Source organism: Sminthopsis crassicaudata, chromosome 1, assembly GCF_048593235.1.
Source record: "Sminthopsis crassicaudata isolate SCR6 chromosome 1, ASM4859323v1, whole genome shotgun sequence".
NCBI classification, from domain to species: domain Eukaryota; kingdom Metazoa; phylum Chordata; class Mammalia; order Dasyuromorphia; family Dasyuridae; genus Sminthopsis; species Sminthopsis crassicaudata.
This window is the reverse complement of record NC_133617.1, coordinates 237,474,043-237,487,531: the sequence shown is the minus strand read 5'-3', so window position 1 is coordinate 237,487,531 and position 13,489 is coordinate 237,474,043. Positions and strand designations below refer to the sequence as shown.

The window sequence follows — 13,489 nt, the reverse complement described above, 5'->3', positions numbered from 1 at the left end:
CTTAATCTCTGGTTAAGTGGAAGTTTCCAGGCAACTTCCCCTGCCTCTTAAAAACCATCCTCACCCATGTGCTTTTGCTATTCTGAGAGCACATCAGATAATTGTGTCACATTTGTCTCTTCAGGAATCTTTTCAGTGATAACTTTCACATTTTTTATCTCATGAATATATTTCTAACTTACTAATGCAATATGGCACCACCACTGAGAATGACTAGGAAGCCTTCAGTGGAACTGTACAACAAAATGGGCTCTCCCAAGATTCTTTGTCTTGTGCTACATATGGCAGTGTCTAGAAATTAAAGCTTGAGGATTAATAATGTTATTGTAGTTACTTTTATCTGAGCCATAACTAGGATAGGCTGATTGGAGCTTTGCCCCAGGGCACCAGAATTTAGAGGGAGCAAAAATTATAATATGTGAACTCCTTCAATAACTGGAAGCCACTATAGTGGTATAGAGTCACTCCACTAGCATTTGTAGATTGTTTTTTCAATAGCATTGATTATTATTTTCACAACATCTTTAAATGGCAGTGCTAGAGCCTGAAGCAATTCACCTTTAACTAACCCAAAGTGGTGAGTAGTTTTGAGATTGTGTGGGCTTTGAAAACCAATAAATGATTTCACTGAAATCCCAACAACCTTATTAAAGTTTTTAAAGGCTACACTTGATTCCATGACAATTTCTTCCCCAACTCAGGAAAAACCATGTGTCCTGTCAACCATTAGCTGTAGACAGAAAACTATTATGCTAGGAAAGAAGTTTGGAATAAAAGGGATAGGGGGTGGAGATATAGAAAATCTTGATTAGAAAGTATAATTTAATAGAACATGTATTGAACCAAATGTATTGATTAATGCAGAAGATATAGTACTTATATTGATTCAAACCAGAGATTTAGTACTAAAAGCTGTAAGCCAAAAAAGCTGTTGCAGATTGCTACAAAAGTCAGTTTAATGCTGTCCTTGAGAATGCCTTCACAAAGAAATTCTTCTAATGTTTGAGGACTAGGTAGAATGCGGTATATGTCAGTTTGATCCCGGAGGGTTTTATTTTGTACTCTAATAGCTGTTACGAGCCTACATTATATCCAAGGAGTAATTTTCCTTAGGGGTGCCCAGCTCGCTTTGTGTCAATATTCTAGCATTTTAAGTCACGTACAGTATATGCTTCTGGGAACAGTGCAGGAGCCAGCCAGACTCATAATGGTCTGCATTCATTAATAAAGGCAGAAGCTTCTGTCCCTCCATTGCCCACTACAGGGATGCCTCCCTGGCCTTCCGGGACCCGTACAGACACATTTAAAGAAAGCTTTATTTTGAGTGGGCAGGAGATGAAATGCAGGACTTGCAGGCATTTCCTAAGTCAGCTATATGCCCGAGCACAGGGGTGACCTTAATGGGTCAAAGAAGAATGCAGGTCAAAAGACTTATTATCCAGCCTGTTGGAAACCAATTGCTTTTGTTTAAAAAAAAAAAAAAAAAAAGCAGTGGTGCTTAAAGGTTGATGGTAATGTAGAATCCTATTTTACAGCCTGCCGACTGTGTGTACACTGTAATGTGTTTTTAGAAAAATAAAAGCATAAAGATTATCCATAATGTTTACAGATCCTACACAAATGATAATATAGAATGTAACATAATGAGTTAATCAGTGATGATTGATTACTGATGTTTGTGTTCTTCAACTCAAGAAAAAATAACATGCTGCTGGGGTGCTGTCACCATCTGTTGAAAGGAGCATCCACATTTAATCTTGATATTTCTTTATTTGTTCCCTCATTGCATTGTTTCAGAGGTACAATTGCCTTCTATTTCATCTAGTTTAAGAACATCTCATTTGGATTTAATGCAACTACACCTTGAATCAGGAGCACTAATGTTATAGTGAATTAGAGGTTGCTTCTTTGGAGTAGTTTAATTGGTTTGGTTTGTTTTTTTTTTTTTTAAATAAAATCATGTTGCTTATTTTTGCTTTATAAGACAAATGCACATAGGTCATGCCTTCTCCCTTATCAAATCACCAAATGAGTACCTCTCTGAACCAAAAAGCTTTTTTAGAACTTAACCTTCAAAGGCTACTTTTTAAAATATTAATATAATGAATATAATATTAATGTAGTTACTATTATCTGAGTTGTAACTAGGATAGGCTGACTAGAGCCTTGCCTCAGGGTACCAAAATTTAGAGAGAGCAAAAATATAATATGTGAACTCCTTCAGTAGCTAGAAGCCACTACAGTAACTAATTCTCCTTCCCATGGAACTGAATTAATGGTGTTTCTCTCCTCCCCTCCCCCAATAGGAGTTTAAGGAGGGGATGTTAGGGCAGGAGAGGAGAGGGAAGGAAGAACAGATCTATGATTTAACCAATATAAGGAATTCTGGCTAATGAAAACATATGCATCAATGCATCTATGCACCGATTCTGAAATTTGTAGGCTTAGAAAATTATCTGGGGTATTGAGAAGTTAAGTGACTTTATCCATAGTGACTAAACCAAGTGTTCAAGTCAGGCCTTGAATTCTTGTCTCTCTGACTCTAGGACCAGGTAATTATTTAACTATTTCTTTTATTATTTTCATACCAGAAGTTACAAAGATGATATAAAGGAGTTTTGTGTTGCCTTTCCTGAGCTTGCCCCAGATAAGGCCTCTTTTCAAACTACTGGCGTTTTTATACAGGTGACAAAATATCTAGATATTGTTCAGTTTTTTTTCCTTGCCATTTTGTGGAAGTCAGTAATAAACTATAAAATCTAGCCAAGACATTATCCCTATCAGGAGCCTTATAAAAGGGGGATAACCTAAAAGCATGGTGTTAGAGGAGATAACCTTACTAAGCTTGTCAACTCTTGGAAGTCATATTACCCAGACTTCTGCATCCATGCAATGCTGGCTGCAAAGCTTAAAATAGTATAAACTGTAGCAAATTGCATGTACAGGTTGTATGAAAGTAGAATCACCAGGGTGGACATTTACAGTAGAAAGATGATGGGCTACTTTGTTCATATTTCAAAAATTCATGCAAACATATGTGTGTGTATTCTGGTTTGCATTTTAAGTAGAAATAAACAATTTTACTGTTAGATGTGGTCAGATCTCAGAAAGAGGCTGAATTAGTCATCTGTTGCAGTGCCAAGTATGAAAGAGAAATTTGAACTTCATTAAAAAAACAACTGGATCTCATGTTTTAAAAGAAATACATTGTGATACAAAGAATGTTTTGTGCTTCTCAGCTGTCTTTAGCTTTTTTGGAGCTGAACTTCACACTTACAGCAAAAACAATAAAGTAAAGATTCTTCCAAATGGGGTGTTAGCACCTTTACAGGAAAAAAGTGTTTTTGAAACTTTCTGCCATTAAAGCATAATCTTTAAATGGATCTTCTTTTAAAGGTGTGTTGTGGGTTTGATTTTTTTTTAGCACCCCACCCCCTGAAAAACATAACTGGGATTAATGGTTTGCAATTTTCAGTTACTTAGACATGGGGTCTCCAGTGGATGGCTTTTTGCAGCATTGAATATGGCTCTCTGTGGGATTACAGTTCTCCTCTTCCTACTTCCTTTTCTATCCTAACCCCCCATCTCTGTCGATGTTGCACTGATGTACTTCTCGATTATGTAAAACACTCTTTCCCTTCATTGGAACAGACTTTTTTTTTCCCTCTCTCTCTCTCTCTCTCTCATAACCTGTCATTGCATTAAAGTGCTTTGGGGACTGTGAATTGCTGTGTAAAATTGGTGAGATTACCCACTGCTTTGTTCTGTAGCAACCAACGTGGTGGTTTCCTCAGGACCCAGAGCTGAAAACCACTATGCTGAGAAGGCTGCTCTTTGATGCCCTGTCCAGTGTTATTCTCCTTCCCTACTAGACCTCCAGTATCTCTAGGCTGGCTTGTGGCAGTGGTGAGGGCAACTGCGATCCATGTATTTTCTCTTCCCTCCTTCCTTCCTTTGTTCCCACCCCCTCATTCTGGCTGACTAGATGCTTCCTTCTTTTATCTTTATCATTTACTTCTTTGGAATCATCTGTTTTTGTGTTGCCAAACTGGAGGTTGATATCAAGTTTCTTTTTGTCCCTCCACATAGTGTAGAGATAACCTTCAAAACCCAGAAATCCCCATGAGACATAAATATATAACAAGAAAGGACATCTAAGGTCATCTAGTCCAACCTGTTCGTTTTAATAGGTATGGGAATCAAAGCCCAGAGTGTTGAATGACTTGGGGTAGATCACAAAGTTAATAAATAGCAGCGTCAAGATTCAAACATATAGATCCATGAGCTCCTAATCCAGCACTGTCGTCTGTAGCCAGCGCCTGTAAGATTCTCCATGGGTCATTACATTAAGAGTAGAAATGACATGGCATTGGGAACACATGGGGAACACAGCCATCCTTCAACTCCCATTATGAAGGAACTTTTTAGGTCTGATTTTTATCCATCATCTCTTTTCACTGACATCTCTTCAAATAATTTGCATGTTTAATCAGTGTTTAAGTTTCTTCTACTTGCTTTGCTGGATTGTTGTGGTGGCACTATGGAAAGCTGTACATAGAAAAACCATGTGTGTATATTTCTGTTCCAAGATAGCTATTCATCAATTTTATTATTTTTTTTTTGTCAACTTTCTCATGTGAAGGAGCCCTTATGTTTCAGTTTTTGAAAGCTTGAGTTATTTTTCGAGAAGGTAGTTTTCTCACATTGTTTCACCCATATTTACAGCTCAGAAGCACTCATTAACCATTGGCCTATCTCTAGATTACTATGAAAACCTTGCAAGAGTAGCAATATGTGATTAACATAGTGAAGTAAACAGAATAAGATTGAATCTGGAGGGGCAGCTAGAAGATGCAGTGGAAGACACAGGGCACCAACCTTGAAGTCAGGAGAACCTGAGTTCAAATCTAACCTCAGACACTAAACACTTGCAAGCTGTATGACCTTCAGCAAGTCATTTAACCCAATTGCCTCATCAAAAACAAAAACAAAAACAAAAAAAACAACAAAACCCACAATCTAACACAATTCCTTTTTTGAAAGAGAGAATCTAGGTCCCAAGAACCTTTTTATATTTTTGTTTATCTCTATATGTCATAGTATATAGCTCAATCATATCAGATATATGATTCTACTTTTGTTCAGTTGTTTTTCAGTCTTATCTGACTCTTCCTGGCCCCATTTGGAGTTTTCTTAGCAAAGATAATGGAATCATTTGCCATTTCCTTCTCCAGCTCATTTTACAGATGAGGAACTCAAAGAAACAGGATTGAGTGACTTGCCCAGGGTCATATAGCTACCAAGTATCTAAGGCTGGATTGAATTTATGAAGATTTGTCTTCACTAACTCCATGTCCAGCTCTCTATCTACTGTGCCATCTAACTTGATGATCTACTATTATACCATTAATTCAAAGATGAATTTTAATTCCAGCTCCACTACTTACTACATATGTGATCTTTCCTATCATTGAGCCTCAATTTCCTTATCTGTAAAATTAGGTTGACTAATCTCTCACAATCCTAAAACCTTTTGACCTATCTGGTTAGCCACCTTCTTTGATTTTAAAGGATTTGTGATATGTAGTGGGAAGAATACTGACTGAAGTCTGAAATTCTAACTTCAAAGGCCTCTGATGCTTACTCTCTATGTGATCTTGAGCCAATCACTGAGTTTTTCTCAGTTTTCTCATCTATGAATCATGGAATTGGACAATATAGTCACTGTGCATCTGTCCATCCTAGATCTACAATCCTATGAGATGATTGCATATTAAAAATTCCAGAGAAGAATGCATGTAATTTTCTTTTTAATCCCTAGAGTACTGTTGAATTTGAAGGATCTTTTCTGGGCATGAGAACACTGTAATAATCAAAAAGCCCTACATTAAGAGGTGTTCCTTTTTACTTCGAGTGTAGAACTGACATAAAATTTGTCCCTTTCATTATGGAGAAATACATTTCTTCCAAATTATCTTACTACTCTAGTTGCTTGGTTGTTGAGTTGTTTTAGTCATATTTGACATTTGGGTCCCCATTTGGGATTTTCTTAGTAAAGCTTCTGCAGTAGTTTGCCATTTTCTACTCCAGCTCATTTTACAGATGAGGAAACTGAGACAAAGGGGGCAAATTGACTTTCCCAGAGTCACGTAACTATAAGTGTCTGAAGCCAGATTTGAACTCAAAAAAATAAATCTTTGGGACAGCTTCGTGTTGTAGTAGATAGAGCATCAGCCCTGAAGTCAGGTGGACCTGAGTTCAAATCTGTCTCAGACACTTAACACTTCTTAACTGTGTCAGTCACCCTGGGCAAGTCACTTAACCCTCATTGCCTCAGCATTTGTGAAACAAACAAATAAATAAATAAATAATGAATTTTTCTGATTCTTTGCCTGGCACTCCACCCACTTGCACTACTTAGCTTCTCCCAATATTTTAGCTATGGAATTCCCAATTCTTTCACACTGATTTTCTTAGTGTTTGTATTTTTAGTTTAATCTTAAAATCACTCTACAGAATCATAAGATCAGACAATTCAGAGTTGGAAGGTAAAAACAATAAAAATTAATTAATTAATTATTTTAAAATAAATACAAAAATAGAGTTGGAGGATAACTTAGACCATTCTGTCCTAAGCTATACATTTTATGTGTAAGAAAACTAAGGCCAGAGTAGTTAAATGGTTTGGCTACATTAGTGAGGGACTGGGCTGGGATTTGAAGCCAACTTTCCTAATTCTAAATCTAGTCCTCTTTCCAATTTACCATGCTTGCCTCCCTGAAGTATTCAATTTCGTTTCATTCTCTCTAACAGGAATTTATTTAGTGCCTAGTATGTTCCAGAACTATGCTGGCTACTAGAGTTACAAATACAATAACAAAATATATTCTGCCATCAAGGATCTTATTGTCTACTAGAAAAAGAAAGTATTACCAAAGTTATGTCTCTTTATATAGTAGTATAGCCCAATTTTCAGATCTTGCCCAAGTAGAATATGATTAAAAATCTGATTGTTTCCGCAAGAATGAGTTCTCAAGAATTCATTGGTTTTAGAGGGATAATGATTAAGTATTTAAGGATTAAAGAGCCCTTGGGTACTCTTGATTTTTTTTTATTTGTTTGTTTTTATATATGAGTGGAAAGTTTTGTTTGTTTTTAACAAGATTCCTTAAATACTTTGTGTATATGAAACAGCATATTAACTGCTAAAGGGGATAAGATGATTCAATAAGCCCTGAGCTCTGCCCTCAGGGAGCTTACAGTCTAGTTTGGGATAGATCACATGAATAAATAACTATAATATGAAATTATACATAAGTACATAAGACCTCAAATAGTTGATATTATTATAGTAGAGATGGGGAAAGAAAAGTGCACATTTTGGCACTGGTTGCAGTATGAATAAAGACCAAAGAAGAATCTTGCTTAAGGGAGGAACCACAAGGAATCCAGTTTACCTCTATTGTATTAAACACTGATGAGCTTAATTTGAGATAAGATTGGAAAGGATGGTGATGCTAAATTATGAAAAGTCTTGAATGTAAAGTCAAAGAATTTCAACTTTTCCTAGTTGGCAGTAGGAAGTCATGCAATAAGTCATCTCACAGTGTTCTGAGGGATGAATTGGAAAGAAGAAAAGCAATAAGAAATGGTGAGGATGTAATTAAAATAGTGGTGAGTGATAGTAAGCTACTGGATGGGCTTCCTACAATCACTAGTAGCTATGGAGAAGAGATCTAACAGTACCAAAAGAAATTGTAGAGGGAAGTAATGAGAAAAATAGAAAAATAAAAAAGTAACACCAGAATTTTCAAATTGATTGTCACTCATAGGTTATTAATGATTAATATGAGTAATGTGATTAATGATGTCTCTGATAGAATCAAGGAAGTCAAGATGGGAAGTAGGTTTTGAAAGAAAAATGATACCCTCAATATTCTCTTTGAATTATCATTAAAAGGGGCAGCTAGGTGGCGCAGTGGATAGAGCACCAGCCCTGAAGTCAAGAGGACCCTGGTCTCAGACACTTAACACTTCCTAGCTGTGTGACCCTGGGCAAGTCACTTAACCCCAGTCTCAGAAAAAAACAAAACAAACAAACAAACAAACAAATAAACAATTATCATTAAAAGGCATGTCTGAACATCTAGGGCACAATAGAAAGAGAATTCATATGGAATTGGAATTTCAATTCTGGATCAGTTACTACCTATGTGATCTTGAGCAGTCTCTCTGGCCCACTTTTCCTCATCTCCAAAATGGCAGTGGTATCAAACCATCCTGTCCAATTCTTGGTGAATTGATAATATATATATGTACATTGTATTTAAAAATCCCATACTCCTGTAGTACAGCAACTGTGGCAAAGTCAATTTTTTATTCTGTTTCCCTATATCTAAAGCAATATCTATCTAAATCAATATCCAGTGGCTCACCTTGTTTTCCAAACCCTGGTCCCTATCTCTGTGTCTAAGGATTTTGAGAATAGTAAGAACTGTTAGCTTATAGGAGTATATGTTTAGAGTCCATGTAGACTTAGCTCTAAATAAGCTTATTCTCAATCCATGGCCCACTCAGCTGCCAAGGTAATTTTCCCAAAGCACAGATCTGTCCATGTCAACTCCTACTCAATAAACTCCAGTGGCTCCCTATCACCGGCAGAATCCAAGTCCTTTGTCTGGCATTTAAAGATCTCCACCCCTGGTCCCTTCTTACCTGTCCCAGGCCCTCTAGCTGCTAGCACCTTCTCTCAGATTCCTTTGTATGGATCCTAGCATCTCTTTATTTTCATGTTGTCTTGTCTATTCAATGTGAGTTCCTTGAGAGCAGAGACTGTGTTTGACCCTTTTGGTATCTCCAGTGCTTAGCACAGTTCGTGGCAGACACAGTAAGAACTTAATAAATGATTGTTGACTGCCAAATACAGATACTTTACTACAGGAGAGAAAAGCATATAATCAACAGAAATCATAATATGTCACATTTTTATAGCAGTTCACAGGAAAAAGAGCAATTTCCTGACAATAACCTTGTGAGGTAGATAGTCCAAGAATTGTTTTCTCTATTTTACAAGCAGGGAAAGCTAAGATTCATGGAGGGTAAATTACTTTTTTAAGGTCACACAGCTAGTCTCTAGTTTCTGATTCCAATACCACTGTCTTTCCATTATGCCATATTGTTTTCCTGTACTTATACACACAACTGCAATGCAAACAGGTTTTAAGGGAAAAGTTGGATCAATTGGGTTTAGGTTCATGGCACAGACAATGAATTGGTGTGGGTGTGGGGGGGGGGAGGATAAGGTGGTCAGGAAAGACTTCTTTGAGGAGGTAGTCTATAAATAGCAATTTAAAACAAAATCAGTCATGGAAATTTTAAATGCATAGAATATTCAGAATATCTGTAAATAACAGTGTTCTGTTTTTCTTTTTCATGTATTTAGAACATAGGAAGTAGCTAGGTGGCTCAGTGGGTAAAGCACTAGAATAAAATCAAAAAGACCCGAGTTCAAGTTTGACCTCAGACACTAACTGTGTGACCCTGGCAAGCCACTTAGCCTCTGTTTACCTTAATCCTCTGAAAAATAAAATGGCAAACCACTACAGTATCCTTGCCAAGAAAACCTCAGAGGGTCACAAAGATCAGACATAATTTAACAACATTTGGAACATAGAGCCAGAAGATACTTCAAAGGTCATTTAACTCAAGCTCATCATTTGATAGATGAGAAAAATGAGTCCTTAAATGAAGTGACTTGCCTGAAGTGATAGAAATAAATGCAAATAGTAGAGATGGGATTTGAATGGAGGTCCTTAGACTCCAAAGTCAGTGTGTTTTATACAGTACTATGCTGTCTCTATATTAGGCAGATTTAAAAAAAAAAAAATTAATTAATGGAAATAATCACAATCCAGGAATATAATGGTCAATTTTCCTTTTGTACAACATGAATGTATTTCCTGGTGTCTGGACAAGTCACCTACATTTTGAAAGCACTAACTTAACTGTATGATCCTAGACAAATGACATCATCTCTCAAATTCCCTAGAAAACTCCCAAATTCAAAGTAGTAAATCAGAGCATCTTATATTACTAGGAGTTCCTCTAAGCTGTTCCCTCTCCCTCCTACCCAGATCCCTAATTAGTGAAATCACAGATAAAGAAAGAAACACAACAAAGCTGAAAAGTACTTGTGAAATGGGTCAGTGAGGTAGCACACTGGATAGAGAGCTGGTCCTGGGGTCAGAAAATTCTAAATTCAAATCTGGATTCATAAACTTTCTAACAGTGTAGCACTGGACAAATCATGAATTGCCTCAGTTTCCTCATCTATAAAATGGGAATAATAATAATAGTTACCTCTTAGGGATGATGTGAGAATCAAATAGGATAATAATTATAAAGCACCTGGCACATAGTAGTTACCATATAAATGTTAGCTATTACTATTATTATTATAGAAAGACTTATAGTAAAGTAAAATAATGTATGCTTTTTTCTCTTTAATTTTTTTCTCTTTCTTTTTTTTTTTTCCAGAACCATACGATGACCCAACACAGCAGTTAGTGCAAGGCCTGTCTCTTGAGGACAATTTCTTTTGTGGCACAAAAAGGGAACATGTTTTACTCTTTGCACGAAACCTTCATTGTTAATGTATATTATTCAGAAACCTTGTATTGTATCATAAGACTTGTATTATCAAAACTGTTGGATGTTCATGTGTTTGAACTTTTGAGTACCGGATAGACTTGTATATAAAGTGTTGCACATGTATTATGTTGTCTGATACTAAAATGGTCTTATAAAGACAAGTGGACTTGGGCCCTATTCAAGCAAGATTTTAAAAAATACAAGCAAAAAGGCTTAAGTGGAAGTATTACTTTCAAGGAAGAAGAATCCAAAATAACTGAGTTTCTACATCACAGCTATGTTGGGGCTTCTTTTTCTGTATACTTAGGTCTGGAATCTCTCTTTTTGGTATTTCAACCATTGAACTCAAGACTATTTTTTATTGCTGAAAATTCTTGCAAACCGTGAAGAGATTTTCTCACAGAGCAGAAACCCACAACTGAATAAGGCCCATATATATATATTTGTAAGCCTTGCGATATGACAGATAGCATTATCATATATGCAATAGTTGTTATGTAGATTGTCAAAGAAACTTTTTTTTTCCTGGATACCATTTGAAGCTTTTGAGTGTTCAAAATTTTCCTTAATGATTTCACACAGCCAAATTCTTGAATCAGTTGAACTAACCTGTATGTTATTGTTATTAATGTTTACTCTGCGGTCTGAACCTGGAGATTACTGGAATTGTTTTCCAAGAGGAAATAAATTCAGTTTACCATTATGTATGAGTGTATCTGTGTTTTCTTTTCCCCCCAGTTACTCTACCATTAAAAACCTAATTGGTTGCACCCTTGGATAGGAAACCTGCTCTTGAGAGACTATCTCAGGCACTGTTCTGCTGCTGTACATTATAACCTCAATCATTTTTAACCTTCTCACATGGGGCCAAATTCAGCTGGGAGCATTTCCATCATGTTACATAGGATAAGAATCAGACCGATATACTTCAGCTCATCGAGATCCTAACAGGTCACATTGTACTTGAAAATTCTGACATCACAGATGGATGAGATGGCTGTTTTCTGCATAATTTGCAGCCCAATTCATGTCATGCTGTGCAAATCTGAACTCAAAGTAGATCGCTGCAATTTGAGAGGCAGTTTGGCTCATGTGTATTTAAGGAGCAGCCCTGTTCATACAATAGACAAAGCACAGAAATGGGAGTCAGATGGTTAGGAGTTCTAGGCCTGACACTGGCTGCCAATGTGATTTTGTCCAAGTGGCTTTATCTTCTAGACTCAGTTCACCCAGCCATAAATCCAGGATGATGACAGAAACAGTATGTTCATGCATCACACCCCATTCCCCCCTACTGATGCTATTCTGGGAAAATGGTTAATAACGTGAATAGGAGCTCCACAGTCAGAGTTTAGCTGAAAGGAAATATGGGACAATTGCAAGGTATAGGTTGAATCCTGACATATATATCCAATTGGAAAAGTCCAAATTGGTTGGAACAACCTTGCTTCCTTCTGACCTAATCCTGGGGAACAGTGAGAAGACTTAATATTAAAAAACAGCTCTCATTCAGAATTAATCCTGCTCCCTCCAATTCCCTTCTGAGGACTCTGGTCTCAATTATTCATGGCATTATCATCACAATGCAGAGGGAAGGAAAGCAGATGCCCACCATGTGCCAGCCACTGTATTAAGCACTTTAAAAATATTATCTCTTTTGATCCTTATAATAACCCTATGAAATTAACTCCTATTTTGTAGATAAGGAAACTGAGGCAGACAGACATTAAGTGACTTGTCCAAGGTCACATAGCTAGTAAATGTCTGAGGCTGCTTTTGAACTCAGATCTTTTTGAATCCTGACTCAGTTCTCTATCCACTGGATTACTTTATCGTCTTGAAAGGTCCTGTGTGGAGGATCGGAATCAAGTCACTATTCCAAACCTCAGTTTCTTTATTTTAAGAAATGAGAATAATAATCTATATTCTGAGCTTGATAGTAGAGAAAGTAGTATCTAAGCTGTCAGATTTTAAGTAAAATTCAATTTGTTATCATTTTGATTCTCCAATAACACCCAATGATTATTGTGAAACAGCAGAAATTCTCATAGCATCTTTCAGAACAGGGAAACCAAGGCACAAACTGTCATTCCACTTAGCTGCTACAGCTGCTATTCTTTCTTAGTAATCAATATGGATAACAAAGAAAACGAATTGTGGAATCAAAAAAAATTCATAGATTCATGTATCTGCTCTAACACTTTCTAAATGAATGATCTTAGAAAAGTCATTCTCCCTCTAATTTCATCTGTAAAATGAGCAGGTTTGACTTGGTGGCCTTTTATGTCCTAACCCCGTCCCTGCCATCTGATGATGAAACTTGGGGTATCACTGACCTCAAGGATAAACTCATTGCAACTTCAAGTCAGTGGAAAAATTTAAATATTAATAACCAGCTATATCACTGACAGATTACTTAGCTCTCAAAAACTAAAGTTTGAACCCAGTTTTAAATCCATTTAGGAAACAACTATTTCATAGTGATTAAAGTATGTATAACTGCGCGGTTTCACCAATGTGTCTCATATATATGCATACATAGATTTAGCTTTTTAAAGCTAGTGAAACCTACATCTATACATTCCACAATGGATTGTCAGCATGCTATTTAATTAAAAAGCTTTTTCACTGGCAACATAAATAATGAAGCATGCTGAGAATATGCTGCAAGTGCATTCATAATTAAAATACTCAGCTATATTTAAAAAAATTAAAATCTCTGGTCTATTCAAGATTTTGCATTTAAAATGAATAGCCACACTCCATCATGGTTTTTTTTTAAAGCTTTAAAACTTATGATTACTAATGAGTGGGTTGTATTTTACAAAAAAAAGACATA

At 36.4% G+C, this 13,489-nt stretch overlaps 1 protein-coding gene across 7 annotated transcripts in view; it reads left to right on the top strand.

Annotated features, from left to right (window-relative positions):
• The window catches only part of ZNF521 (zinc finger protein 521), a 354,900-nt gene extending 343,547 nt beyond the window's left edge, over positions 1-11,353 (top strand). For all 7 annotated transcript variants that reach the window (XM_074276897.1, XM_074276901.1, XM_074276898.1 and 4 more), the window contains one exon: positions 10,537-11,353. In XM_074276897.1, coding sequence (XP_074132998.1) covers positions 10,537-10,566 — 30 coding nt within the window. In that variant the 3' untranslated portion in view covers positions 10,567-11,353. The remainder of the gene's footprint in view (positions 1-10,536) is intronic.
• Positions 11,354-13,489: the final 2,136 nt, after the last annotated feature.